The sequence below is a fragment of the Ambystoma mexicanum genome, chromosome 3q (assembly GCF_040938575.1).
Source record: "Ambystoma mexicanum isolate Mex_15411 chromosome 3q, UKY_AmexF1_1, whole genome shotgun sequence".
Classification (NCBI taxonomy): domain Eukaryota; kingdom Metazoa; phylum Chordata; class Amphibia; order Caudata; family Ambystomatidae; genus Ambystoma; species Ambystoma mexicanum.
In genome coordinates this window covers 224,454,034-224,469,226 of record NC_090926.1, presented here as the reverse complement: position 1 = coordinate 224,469,226, position 15,193 = coordinate 224,454,034, and the positions used below count along the sequence as shown (strand labels likewise).

The following is a 15,193-nucleotide window of genomic DNA, read 5'->3' as shown; positions in this document are numbered from 1 at the left end:
CGAATCCCAACAGTGGGCCGGCCCGAGACAATCCAATCAGAGAGACTAGGGATCCGCATTAGCAAAGCGAAGTTTGCATAAAGAAGAGGACAAAAATCCCAGACGCTCCGGCATAGATGGAGGACTAAGCGACCGCAGAACCGGAGCAGGAGAAGAAGACAACGGGAATAAGAAAAGACTTCCCGTGATGCAAGTGTGTTCAGCCCCGACCGTGCGGAGAAAAGGACTGAAGGGCGATGTGGGGCTCAGGAGAGCAGCACAGCCACGGGCAGTAGCCTGCGTAAAAAGAGAGACAAAAATGTTTCAATTTTTATGCTTTTTATCAAAAGTGCTGTGGTCCCGGCCCGAAGGACGGAATGTCCCACAAGTATGGAGGAAAGGGGACGGGCCGTAGGAGTATTTTATATCTCTGCAGGGACTGGAGGAGGCCGTGGGTGTGAGTAAATTATCCCCCTTTCGGTTCCTACAATTAAAGGGGGGGGGATAATTGAACGGGGGAGTTGACAAATTTCAAAAGATTCCCGATTGTATAGCCCAGCTATCACCCCTCTGCGCAAACTACTTCTCTTGGCAATCCCAAGGGATCCCCCCCTCTTCGAGAACCAAATAAGGACAGGACCTGGGCAGAGATAGTGGACACTGTGGGCTCAAATGTAGGCGGGCCCATCGCTCCACCGCATCACTTCAATATAGGCATCAGGCCCTGAAACTTTTGTATAGGTGGCACTACCCCCCCAGTAAGGATAGCCCGGATGAGGGACCGGTACGACGCACACTGTTGGAAGTGTCAAGTATCCTGGATAAAGGGGGTTGATGGGATTCAGGGTACCTCTCCCCACGGCTTGCTCTCTTTGGAGTGAACACAGAAGGAGCCTGCAGCGTAACAGGGCCACATGTTTCACATTATGTTGTTAGTAGCGAGATGCTGTCTGGCCCAACTGTGGAAGAACCTGTGAATGCTAGGGGAGAAGGAATGGGGTCCCAAGATCTGTGCCATATACGATATGGAATATCTAACCCATCTGTTTGCCAAGTCCAGGTCAAACATTGAGGGTGTGTGGCTCCCCTTCTTTGAGAAATATGAGCGGTGACCAGCGGGTTTGAGAAGTGGCTGGGTTGGGGAAGGATGACTTGCCTATGGGGAAGAGATGATGTGCGACTCAAAGCAGGGACTAGGGGAGAAGTTAATTTGCCCCATGTTCAGGCGTACCCAGAAAAAGAACCCCGACTTATAGAAGAGATGTTACGAGTGTGTCTTTTTGGTGGAGTTCAGTCAGAGAATCCATACAAGAAGCACTCTTATTTATCCCATTGCTCCTTAATAGAAGATTATCTACTTTTAACCATTGACAATATTTCAGTCTAATGTTGAAGAGAATGCCAATGTAAAATGGCCTAGTAGTATAATGCAACAACATACAACATTGGGTTGAGCAAATATTAAACTTAGAGGTTTTTGGAGACTGCCCACACATTTCTATTCAAGCCTGCAATATAATTTTATCAAATTAAGGCATATTATAGGTGAATGTCTGAGATGGATCTTACAATCAAATATGCCATTCAAACAATATGGTGTGAATATGGTGTGGGGACACGAGGATACATTATTTTTAGTTAGAAGGACACAGACACAGATCCTACATATCAATATTGATCTTTATTAAAACAAAAAGGCAACACTTCTAACTTTCCCAATGCTACAAGTTTTCCCTCCCTAACCAAACTAGCTATGGTGCTAGTCAGTTGTCAGGGAGTCCAAAAAAGATTTGTGCACTGTCCAAACTAACCTATTCTAAGCCTACCAGTACTAGAACAAAAAACACAGATGAAGGACTCTTCTCCTGCGAGATGATTCTTCACCAGTGTCAGTCCAATAAGGTATTAAGTATTTCTCAGTAACTACTTTGATTAAACTACAACTTTCCGATATTGGATTCTTCCAAGTTTCAAACTTTTCCCCTTGACCACTATATTCTTCATAAACCTTTCTTGTTTTGCTTTATTTATCTTTGCACTTTCCTTCTCAAAAGACCAATCTTTCTTTCTCTGTATTCAAATGTAAGCTTCTCTCCTAATTGAATGTCCACTTTTTGTATTATTTGGGACTAGATTGCACATTCCTATTTTGGTACTCTTGCGCTTCTTTCACTCTGAATATTAGATCGTGACTGGAACGAGTACATTGGTTCCAGTAATGCCACAGTCTTTCCATCTATTCTTGTTACTTTATTTTGACTTGGACGATTAGGAGCGTTCCAGTAATGATTGTCACTCTTTCCATATATTCTTGTTACTTTATGTTCACTGGGACGGGTATGAGTGTTCCAGTAATGATTCTGGTTCCCAAAGGGTCTCTCGCCTTCCCAGTTAACTTCAATGTTCAGGGACAGCGTCACTGTGGCTGGTAGCAGGCTGCGACCTTCATTCTCACTTGTCGAATGGCCTTCTTGATTCTTCAAACCTTCCCCATACGGGTTGTTGATTCCTCTTTCAATCGTTCTTCCTCTTTGTACTTTCTTCACAGAAGTGGTATCGGCATGGTTTGTGGACACCCGCAGTCCACCACAGCTTGTTTGTGGTTCTCCCACCACTTACTCTTCTCTCAGGGTCAGAATGTCAAGTTTGGACCGCTTCTTGGCATCTCTCCTCTGACGCTGCAGGCCTGGGATTTCAATCTGGCTTCCCTTCTGCATCGGGCGCCATGCACATTGAGTTTCTGCAGCACTCAGTGAGCTATCTTCAAACTCAGTGTTTCTATCTCACGTTGTCTCTGCCTTCCATTCTTATTCTTCTGCGCTGGGACTTCCCTAGCGCAGCATCAAAGTCCTTCCTTTCTTTCTGCTTCATTTTCAGCATCCGGTTTGGTCTTCCCAAATATGCATTCTGTTCTCTCGACAAGATCATTAACTTTGTTACCAGGGCTCTTTGAACTCCCTCACTTCACACCTACTTCCTCATACAATCACCAGGCTGGATGCCTGACAATGCAAAGGCACCACTGCATCTACCCTCCTCTACAAGCCTTCTCATCATCTCTGCTCTGCCTCGACTACGCTTGTGGCTCCTCGCCCTGCCTGTGCTTCCTTCTCGCTTCTGCTCCTTCTCTTCTTGCTCCAATTGCATGGAATTCTCTTCCCCAGACAACCAGGAAAGACCACACAGATGTGTTCCCTAACTCTGCGCCTATGAGTTACCCTCTTAACCTACCTCTCATCTGCCTCCCAGCTAAAATGTTCCCTCGGCTCTAACCTACATCTGTCCCTCACTTCCTCTGCCTCCACTGTAGCACTTCACCCATCAGTCACATTCCGAGCACAGCTGGCCGTACTGCCCATCTGCACTTAAAAATGTCCAATGTTCATTGTCCTTAAATCTATGTCTGTCTACTTATTTACTGTCCCAGGTGACTGTTCCATTTACTTCCCTACATAACCTGATCATAATGTCCCTCAAACTCACCCCGTTGTAATAAGCTCATCACTTCTCGTAAAATCTGATTTCTTATCTTTGTGATAAAATGAGCATGTTCCTGCTGTATATAAATAAAAATAAATAAGGGTTTTCCCACATTCAAAAAGGTTTTCTCAGTAAAATACAAGTTCTTCTTTATGGGCACAATTAAAGTATTTGAATAACAAATCAGTTTTTTCTTCATATTTTCTTTCAGTAGAGGTAGCTGTAGGTGGGATATCAGGTGGCTTCGAGAGCTCCTTAGAAGAACGGGAGTCCTTGTCCCCAGAGGCTAAGTATCTCCTGGTGAGGTTCCACTTGCCTCTTCACCTAGGGAGGGTATTGCGGAGCAGGCTCACCTCCCGAACATCACAGGGAAAGGCTCCTCCTGTGGAGAAGTGACAGAAGAACAAGTTACATACCCCTGTAATGTTCTTTCGTCTTGATGTTGCTCCCATGTATTCCTCATCTTTAACACTTTTTGTCCATCTTCAGCTGCTTTGGCAAAGACATTTCTGCAGCGGGAGCTGTGCGTCGAGTCGATGTCCCTCGAAGGCCTCAGTCGAGGGCGATTTCATTGGAAGAATATATATAGCGTGCACAGTGCCCGTTGGCCTCAGTTCTGTTTATCCCCTCCTCTTGCAACAGAGATATCCGTAAAACACAGGACTGACCATACTCAGCCTTGATGGAACGGAAGCTGCAATAGCACGGGAAATTCTAAGGGGTAGGATGGGAGGACAATGAGGAATACGTGGGAGGAACATCCAGTCAAAAGAACGTTATCAGGGGTAAGTAACTTGTTCCTCGATTGGATTGTGTCCTCCTACATATTCCTCATCTTTGACAGACTCCCAAAGCAGTGTTATGTTTTGGGGGAGGGAGTAGAATTGGAATTCATACATTTTCATGAATAGAAGGACTGCCTTGTCAAAAGAACCATCCTGGCCAAGGGAGTAATCCAGGGAATAATGTTTAGTGAGCTTGTGTATGGAAGACCACGCTGCTGCTTCACAAATTATTTTTATTGGTATTTCCCTCTGAAGTGCCGTAGATGTAGCCATGGCTCTGACGGAATGAGCTCTTAAACCTTCAGGAGCGTTTTTCCTGCAAGTCTAACATTCTAATATTGTGAGAATTATCCATCTGGACAAGGTCTGTTTGGAAACAGCCTGACCTAGTTTGTGTCCTGTATATCTGAAAAAAGTGAATCAACTCTCAATTTAAGACATTCTGGAGATGCAAAAGCTTAACGCTCTCCGGGGGTCCAACCTATCGAGTCTTTCCTCTTCCATACTAGGAGAAATGAGATAGAAGGAAGGCAGAACATTTTTCTGACTCAAATGAAAGTCAGAAATTATTTTGGGCAAAAACTCAGGTTTGACCCTTCACAAAACCCTGTCCTTGTGAAAGATGGTAAAAGTTGGCTTGGATGAAAGTGTCTGCACTCTACGGGTGGATGTCAGAGCTACCAATAGGATTGCCTTAAAGGTTAATAACATTAACGGACATGTGTGCATAGGTTCAAATGTAGCACACATCAGGAATTTTAAAACCAGATTAAGGTCCCAAACCTGAACCTGTAAAGGAGATGGAGGGAACACATTAGTGAACCCCTTTAGGAATTGTGTCACCAGTGGAATTTTGAAATAGGAACATTCCTCTGAGAGCGATGAACAGCGCTGCCAAGTATCCTTTAATGGTACCAATCTGAAGCCATAAATTAGCTAAGGATAGAAGAAAGGATAAAACTTTCGGAGTCTTGCATAGAAAAGGATCAACATTCTTTTCCCTGCACCAGTTGCAAAACGCATTCCAACGGCAACAGCACTAAGACTTTGTTGCTGGTCTTCTGGCCAAAAGCAACACCTCCATTACGTCATCCCGAAGGACCCAAATCTTGTATCGCAGCCTTTCAGATACCAAGCGTGAAGTTTGAGAGTCTTGACCTCAGGATGGAGGACACAACCCTCCTCTCTCTTGAGAAGGTCCTCTCTATGTGGAAGACCTATCGGAGGACAGATGGGCATGTCCAGAAGTTGCGGGTACCACGTCCTTCTGGCCCAATCCAGAGCAATTAGGATCATGTGTTTCCCGAACCTTCTAAACCTCCCGATTACATGAGGAATGACAGGGACTGGAGGAAATGCATACAGGAGTGGGAAATCCCAGTCCACTATGAACGCGTCTCCCATTGCTCCCCTTGGGGGAAATTCCTTGGAGCAATATCTTTTGCACTTCCGGTTGACCCCAGTTGCGAACAATTCTACCTGAAGGGTTCTCCAAAAGGTGAAGATCTCTTGAAGGACTTCCTGAGCTAGTTCCCACTTGTGGGAGACTGTGCTCCGCCGCTCAGAGGGTGCGCCGCCGTGTTCTCTCCGGCTAGGTGAACTGCTGATGGGGAGAATACTTCTTGAATTGCCCAGTACCAGAGTTGCACTGTCTCTCTTGCACAGTGGTAATGATCCTACACCACCTCTTTTCTTGAGGTAATGCACGGTCACTGCGTTGTCAGTCATTATCAGGACATTCTTTCTCCGCACAGAGGGCAGAAAAGACTTCAGCGCAAGTCTGATTGATCTCAGCTCCAAAATGTTGATGTGTAGGTTGGACTCGGATGGAGACCAACGACCGCTGATTGTCAGGTGGTTGGCATGGGCTTCCCACCCTGTGAGTGAAGCTTCCGTCACTACTGTAATCTCCGGCCATGGATGCCAAAAAGGTTCTCCCTTCAGAATATTTTCCTTGCAGGCCCACCACAGAAGATCCTGTGAGACTCTGGTTGGAATCTGAAGTCGGTCCAACATCTTTCCCGAGAATTGTGACCACTGTGTTCTTAAAGCTCATTGGAGGGATCTCATTCTCAAGCGGGCCTCTGGCACCAGAAAAATGAAGGATGCCATGAGGCTGATCAACCTAAAAATAATACAAATAAATAAATAATAAAATAGAAGGCTCGAAGATTCTGGCCGCTCTGAAATTTGGTAACCATCTGAAGAATGTCTTGGACCCTCACCTCTTTCCCAAGGATGTATTAGCACAGCTGCGGTGTACTTGAGCTTCTGGGAAGGTATCATATGGGACGTCTTGTAATTGAGAGAGAAGCCCAGTCTGTGAAGAGAGTGGCAAGTCACGTTGAGATGATCTAGGCCTTGTTCGGGAGAACGCACCCTGATCAGCCAATCGTCCAGGTAGGAGTCGATGGGAATCCCCCCCTGTCCTGAGACTCGCTGCCACAACCGCCATCAGTTTGGTGAAAACACCTTGTGCGGAGGTCAGCCCGAATGTCAGAACTCGAAACTGATGAGAACCGCCAACTGCAAACCACAGATATTTTCTGTGCTGAAGATGGATTGGCACATGAAAATAAACATCCTGAAGGTCCAATGACACCAACCAATCCTGGAGTTGGAGGGCCTGAAAGATCTGAGAAAGTGCGACCATCTTGAACTTGTCCTTCCTGAGGAACTTGTTCAAGTAACTCAAGTCCAAGCAGGGTCTCAGTCCTCCGTCCTTTTTGGGGATCAAAAAAATATGGGGAGTACCATCCCTTGTTCCTCTCCGCTACAGGTAGTGGTCCCATAGCCCCTTTTTCTAGCAGGGTTAAAATTTCCTGCACAAGGAGCGGGTCGGGAAATCCTCAAGAGTGGTTCCCATGTGGATTGTTCTGAGGTCTTCTCATAAAAGGAAGGCAGTAACCATGCGCTACGATTTCCAAAGCCCAAGCATCCAAAGTAATGTCTAGACATTCTTCCAGATGCTGAGACAGTCTGCCCCCCCACTGGTGAACTGTGACTCAAGACCTCACAGTAGTTTTGTGGCAGCTGCTGCAGAGGCCGATGGCAAGGAGGCTGCTGCTTGAGCTGGCTTAGCACCCCGACCTCATCCACCATGAGGACACCTTCTCTGGCCTGTGACTGGCCCTTACTCTCGCCCTTCCAACTGAGGAGTAGTAGCAAAAACACCTACCCCTCCAACATTGGCCACTATGATGAAAAGGCAGAGGTTGCCGAACAGCTCCGCCTAAAGATTTGGCTGCAGCCTTTGAGGTCTGCAACTTCAAGTTTCTCGACAGCCTTGTTGCCAAAAAGAGGAGACGTGTAAAAAGGCATGTTGCGAAGCCTAGATTGCACATCAGGTGCAAAACCAGACTTTCTCAACGACGCAAATCTGCACATAACAGTGCTGGTAGCCACGGATAAGCTGATGCCATCTGCAGAATCCAACCCTGATTGAAGGGACTCATACATGGCCTCTTTGCCGTCCTTAATAGCTAAGAAGCCGTCCCTTTCATCCCCTTCGTGAATATGCTCTGCCGCCATAGATATACAGTCCCATAGAGTACACAAAAACTTTGCGAGGGCACAAGTGGTGTGGGCAGATTTCAGTGCCATGCTCCCTGCAGAAAATACCTTCCTCGCCCATCCATCTACATGCTTGTCATCCCTATCAGGAGGGATGGGAGGGTACGCTGCCTGTTTAGATGTAGCCGTAGCTGCCTGGACCACCAGACTCTGGAGTGGGGTGTTGACAGGTAGTCGGGGTCGCTACTGGAGGGGCGGTATTTTTTTTAATCAGGTTCCTGTCGACTGCCGGATTAGATTCAGGAGTCTCCAAGTTCCTAGCCACCCTTTTTTTGCAGGGCCACATGAAAAGGCAATATAGGACCCATCTGTGGATCCTTGCCCAGAATGTCAGTGAAGTCGTCTTGGTCATAGGACAATGGGGACCTACTCCAACCCAAGTGTTCAACCACTTTCGAGATAAGCTGTCTATAAGAAGACTCTGCATGTTCCCCTGGTTCTGGCTTTCTGGCGAGGTGTCAACCCCACTTGCTGTTTGCAAGTTCTCATTTAGGTCTTGCATTCTGCTTTCTTTAGAGATGAAGCTCTCTGGCACATGGGTGTACCGTATTGTAAACCAAATGGGCCTTCATCATTGTCAGAATGCGCTTCCTCTTCAAAAATAGAAGAGACTTAAAGAACTCTCTCTTCGTGAGTGAAGCATATATTTTGTCAGATTTTGTAGCAATTGGCTTCGACATCGTCAAAGTTGTCGATATTTTCTTAATCCGCGCCAGGGGAGAAATCAATCGATGGACTGCTTGTTTCTATGAGGCTGTGTACCTGGATAGAGAAAGCAGCAAAATGATTAAGCCAAAAAAAAAATCGAGGGCTGAGGACCATGTGTCCGGGAGTTCAGCATTATTTACTATGGCCAGAATTCCTAAAGGATTGTATACTTGTATCTAGGTCAATGTTTAACTGAATCCCACTAAAGGCTGTGGTGGCAGCATGGGCTTGGGGCAGATCGATCTTGCCCAACTTTCAAAGCTGCATACGAGGACTTGGCACATCAGATTCTCTTTAGCCCAGCATATGTGCAGGCGAGAAAACAGTTCATACGACCACTATTAAGGGAAATGTGTGCTGTACATATAGGCCAGCTCTAACTTACCTGTTATGGGCAAATTCACAAGTGGGCTGGTCGCTAATCTTGTACCTAAAAATAGCATTCAGTCATAGGAAACGACTGCTTGATACATCACCCTAATAAGGTGAACTGAACTCAATCGTTTTCTTCTTTTGTGTTGGTTGTCTTTGCTGTGGTCCCGACATGGTATATTTTTATTATGATGTAATTGTATGCATTTTGCAATGGTTTTATGGATTTTTCTATATGCAAATCCGAATAAACTTGATGAGACGTGTTTTGACAAGTACATTCTCTGTTAACGTTGCAACATGTGGGCTGGGCAGTGCCCCAAGGTACTATCTTAGAGAAAACACTGCTCTAGACCAGAACAGAGTTTCCTTTTTTCAAAGAACAAGCATACTTGAATTTTATGGTCTTCATTTGTCAGGTGCCTCAAACCATGAATTGACTGTATCTAATAGAAATTCAGTGTATTCAATGACTTACCGTCTGCACTTTTGATTGCATAGACATCTATGTAGGCATCAAACTCGCTGGGACCCAGTGGCTTATGCGAATTCAAGTAACCAGCAATCCCTTCAGGAGAAGTCCCGTATGATCCCACTACCGTAGGAGCACAGTCGTTCTCCCCATCCTCCTCCTTCTGATAGTCTCCCTCTTCCTGCTCGGCTCGATTAACATCGTGGATTCCCAGCAGCAAGCTATAGTCCATGATCTTCAACTGCACTAGAAACTAAAATTGCATACAATTACTGAGTCAGTTAAATAAGAGTGCCCTCATATAGCGCGCGCACACACACACACACACACACACACACACACACACACACACACCTCCATCACTGCTAAAGGTTTGGAAGTATTTAAACATATGCACTTTGTGTGAATTTGAGAGCATCTGAGCCTGAGGTCTCCCCACAGTGTTAGGGGTTTCTAACACAGTGTTTGTCTTCCACAAAAGAGAAGCTCAGATTAGGTGCTCATTGTCCACCTAGAATTGCTATTAGTAGGGGACACTTTAAACAAGAAAGACTCTATAGTACATTTAATTCCTAAACAAAAAATAGGTTACTATGGTCAGCAAATTATACATCTTGGTAAGTGTGTGTACAGGTTTTTACGGAGCAAGTTTGTACCTTTGCATGGGTAGTAAGATGCATCCTGCCTCGAGAGAGCATTTATGCTGTCAAATAGGGGACATCTCCTTGTCAGATGCAAGATTTTATTAGGGAATACTGAGTTGAGGGATGAGTTTGGGCCAGCAAAAAAGGGGTTGGGGGATATTGTCACTTCCTGGCGTTTGGTGATAATTTCACTCAGATTAAAGGTGCTGATCAGTGTCACACGAAAGGTTGCACGAGTCAGATTGGTTTTCCGCAGATGGTAGTTTCGGAAAAATGCTTGTCGTAGATTATCCTAAATTTCTGGTGCACAGTTTTTAGTCGGATGGATCACTGAACCAAATATGCATTGTTTTTCACCACAGCAGAAATGTCAGGTAAGCAGCATAAAAGACGTGCTATAAAATATAGAGATTGCAAACATTTTATAAAGTGATCTACAACAATTAATCCTAACAAATCTTAGGGAAAACTTCCAAAACAAATTAGATTATATTTTAACCAATAAGGACACTTTTGCAGTTGCCCATTAAGTAACTTTTAACCTACAAACAGAACTTAATTTGGGAACTCATCCCCACATACTACAATCTCTCTGCTTTGCCAAGAACTAAACAATTGAAATTGGTCCATTGTGAAACATTGCTTTGAAGGCAAATAGTGCTGCTAGCATAACTTTTAGATTCATGTTTTTTGGTCACAAAGCAGATCTTCCTTTTTGTGATTCAAATGAAAATAACCCAACGAGACACCAAAAAGGCCAGGGATGGAGAAAATAAATAAATAAAATTTAATATACAGCATAATTACCTTCCATAATATTCTATATTCCATAATTTGAAATAGAATATTAAAATGAAAAGGTTTTATTATAATGTTAAGCAATTTCTAAATAACCAAGAATTTTCCCATTAAAGCATTTAATAAAGCAAGGATCAATTTAATATTAATGGGGACAGCAGTTCAGAAACTCATTGGGCTGAGCGGAATTCCAAAGTCCTTCAAGTCACAGGTTTAATTTGTGGTTAAGTTTGACTCTAGTCTTTTGGCCAGCTTGTTTACTTTGCCACAGATTGATGAATCAAACAAAACTTTACAAACATAGACCTGACTCAATTTTTAGGGAATGGAATGTGCTGTTTCATCAAGAGATGGGACAAAGATGCAAGAAGGCATCAAAATGTACTTTTTAATCAGTCATTCGTTATGACAAAATGTTGTGCCCCCAGCCTGAACTACTGGAAGCGTGTGTCTCAAACCTCTGAGAAGCAAATGTCTAGTCCCAAACACTTTTGCACATTCTCTGCAAATCAATCCAGTGTTTTCTTTTAAAAAGTACCCAAAGTAGGCCGAAAGGAATTGGCATTTAGGTTCAAATTGTGGACTTGCATCCGGTTGTTCGCATTTGCAAACACTTTTATTGAGACCAGTGGATGGGGTAGTTTGAAAATAATTGGTTAGGTAAGGCAACATTTTTACAATAGTCGCCATTGTTTGCAAAAGTTAATACCCTACACTGCAAAAAGTGAAAACGGGGCAGAATGCAGTCCCTGGGGTGACCTCCCAATCTCAGGAAAGGTTTTTGGGGGGGAAAGGAGAGGGTCTTGGACTAATGCAATATGCCACTAAAATGCCAAACAAAGACACTGTTTTTACCAGAGGAGTCGCTGGCCCAGATTTGAGAACTATCCCATGGACGCAGAGTAGATTGGCGGTGTCTGGCATAGTCAAGGTCTCAAACAGCCACAATGGAAGTAAAGAGGCCAGAATGCTTGGCCACTTTAGGTGGCTTGATGGAGTCTAGCACATGGCCGAACGGACAGAAGGGAGCATGGCATGCAAGATAAAGATACTTATCTTTAAGCTGCATACCTTTCCCTCTATATGGAATAACATTATTTCAAATTCTTAAACTTAGCAGGAAGAGGGTCTGCAAAACATGCATCAGATGATCAGTTCTCTTTTAAAGCTTTGTCTCACGCAACCTGTTAGCAAGCCCTACCCCCTCTCCAAGCCCCCTTGTGAGGGGTTCATGAAGACCAAACTTTATGGTTTGGTAGGGCTTTCACACCAAAATAGTACAAACTTTCACAATAGTAAAGTGACTGAGCAGTTTGGCTTCACTCTTAGGAGAGGACAGGTAGAAGATTCAGCTAGGCACACATATTATTCTGTATTGTACACTGACAAATTTGGCCAATTCATCCCTTCTCGCCAGAGAGGAGCTATCCTCCGAGACATGGAAGGTGACCCCGCTATGCAAGATCCTCCCTAGAGTTCTGGTCAAGCGGGACCTCACGGAGCAACTCCCCTCTTGGAGACAAGGACTCTCATTCCAGCATGGAACTCCCTGTCCAAACCACCCTTACTGCATATATGGATGTTGGAAAAACTGATGCATTCCCTGTTAAAAATAATTTTAAAAGATCCTTCTTTCACCCCTTTGGCTTCAGGTAATGGTGCATCGCGCCCTAGTGCTGCGATCACTAAAGTCGGACATCCTTTCTTAAATCAAATGACTTGTATAAGAAAACAAACCGTGAAGGGAGAGAGAACGCCCATGGTGGGAGGAGAGCAAATGCTACGCAAAGGCAAGCCCCTGAAGCATGGATGTCCTGGAAGAGCAGAGCCACATCGAGCCCTGGAGCCAACGGCAACATATCAAACAAGAAATCCACTAGCTGGAGGCTGGAAGGAGGCTCCTACGACCAAGCAAGAAGCCCCAGTCAAGGGGATGGAGAGGAATAAGAGACAACCGTCTTCTTTGGTGGTGTGACCACTGAAGAGCAGGGGTGAGCCTGGTGCCCAGCAACAAACGAAGAGACCTGAGAAAAGAGGAGCCAGAAATCCTGAGCTCCTACCGACGGACAGGAGTGTAACAGATGGGGAAAGACGTTAGGACCATGTGGAGGCTAACGAGATACACGACTGCGATGTTTCCCAGAGCACCGAAACAGATGCAAGTATGAAACATTAAGAGAACTTAACAGGCATGCAGCCCCATTATCCTAGAGAGAAAAGGACAAACATTGTGATGCAGCGCTGGAAAAGCCGACGATAGCATGAAAAGTTGAAATAATCTCCAAGTAGCATCAAGGAGGCACAAAGAAACATCTCATATTGAAACAGAGCGAAGTGAAGTTGAATACTCTGAAAACACTGTCTGCGTAAAGGGATACATTTTGCCACAAGAATTTTTTTGTTTTGTTTTACAGAGACTTGGGCTAAGTCCCAATGGGTTCCATGTCTTAACTAATTAATAACAAATTAAAATATAACGAAACAAAAATGCCCCACCACCAAAATCCCTGTCACTCCCGGCTAAAAACCCACCCCAACCACTTCCCCACAAGATTTAACCCTTTACCCAACCCCCACATATATTTTCATTATTTGTTTTATTATTTTAAATTACATTCGTTATTTTTGTCATTGTATAGAATGTATACTGGCCGAACGATTACGAAGGATGGAAAGAAAACTTTTTCAAGTCATCCTGGAGGGATTGGTACATTGAAAAACAAACTGTTTCCTTATAAAGGGAGAGAGAAACCCATAATGTCAATAGTTATTTTCTAAAAGTATAAAGTATTTTATACTAAAGATGTGTAGACAAGCTATAAGAATCTTAAAGATTGAGAACCAGTCATCTATAAGTGGGCCAGGCTGAAGTCCATACATAGGCTATTGTACAAGCCTTTCTTTAATTTTTAGTTGGATGTTTTCCCAAAGAGGTAGAGCCAGTTAGTTACTTGGGTTGGTTACAAAATACTTTATTTGGACTGGACGGGCACTCTTGGCTTTACTTTTGTTAGCTAGGGACTTCCCTCAGAGATAAGGTAAGTTAGGAGTATGTTAAATAAAACCCTTTTGGACATGTCACTAAGTTGTCCGGCGACAACTCTTGGTTCACCACAACACTTACTGACTGGTCGAGTATTATTCTTTTGCCATCCACGGATATCAACTGTCCTAAATACAGAACCTCTTGTAGACAGTACTGTAATTTCACCCTGTCATCTTTATAACCCTTGCGTGCTGGGAGCTGTAACAGTGTAATTGAGTCTGGTCTGCAGTGTTGCTCTGCGCCGCTGCACACAAGCTAGTAGTCAAGGTACTATATGATTGTGCTGGACAATTGTATTTTGGCTAAATCTGTGTGTAGTATTCTATTGAAAATGCTGGGGCTCTCACAATACCCTTGATGTAATCTTGTGTGTTGGACCCTCTACCCCCCCCCCCCGCCCATGTGTAAAGGCAGTGAGGTATTGTGAGTCTGGGTGCAACGGTATGGAGAAAAAAGCACTTTTGAGGTCAACCACTGTTAAATGTGTTGCCTCTTTGGGGATGCTACACAAAATCGTGGCAGAATTAGGAACAGGGAATTCTTGCTGCACAATTTCATTTAGGGGGCATAAATCCTGAATCATACTCCAATTGCACCCCCCGTTGCCTTTTTTATAGGGTATATAGCCGTTTTGCAGGGGGGGTAGATGCTACAATTATCCCTTGATTGAGTAGGGCACTGATGGGGTCCTTAATTCCCTCCTCTGCCTCCGTGGAGAGTTTATTTTGTTTCACTCAGGGTAATACTGCTCCTCGTTTCAAAGTTGTGTACCGAGTCACACCCTGTAGGAGTCCTACGCCATAGGGATTAGTTGTCCACAGTCTCTCAGGCACCTGTTCTAAATCTGCACCAATGAACTGAAGTGGGGGTGCAAGGGCCATCATGGGACACTGGGCCTTCAGGTACTGCACCATTATTTCGATGATACAGATTGCAAGCACTATTTCTCCATTAGCCTGCCTTCAAACAAGAGGTACTGTGGGGTCAATGCAAAGTACTGTGCAGCACTCCCAGCCATCCTTGTCAAGCCCTATCACAACAATCCTTTTTGTTGAAACCACCAATCCATGTATATATTTGGACAATATTGTACCTGGCACCAACTCAGGGGACAGAACAGGGCGGAAAAAAAAAGTTTGGGCACTCGCCAACACCCTTTGCAAATCTCAAGCACTGCCTCCACAAGCAGTTATTCCAAACACGAACATGTCAGGGTCTATGCTAATCTCATGAACCGCCACCTCACCTCCCATTGCATGGATTATCAACATTGCCTTTATGGCGCACAGGCCTGGCATGGCAGAAACTATGCCACTGTCGGAATGATTTTTTCATG

At 44.5% G+C, this 15,193-nt stretch overlaps 1 protein-coding gene across 1 annotated transcript in view; it reads right to left on the bottom strand.

The window, feature by feature from the left end:
• Positions 1 to 15,193, bottom strand: part of PIP4K2C (phosphatidylinositol-5-phosphate 4-kinase type 2 gamma) — a 601,833-nt gene that overhangs the window by 103,740 nt on the left and 482,900 nt on the right. Inside the window, exon 8 of the mRNA XM_069653597.1 lies at positions 9,376 to 9,622. Within this exon, the coding sequence (XP_069509698.1) occupies positions 9,376 to 9,622 (247 nt within the window). The remainder of the gene's footprint in view (positions 1 to 9,375; positions 9,623 to 15,193) is intronic.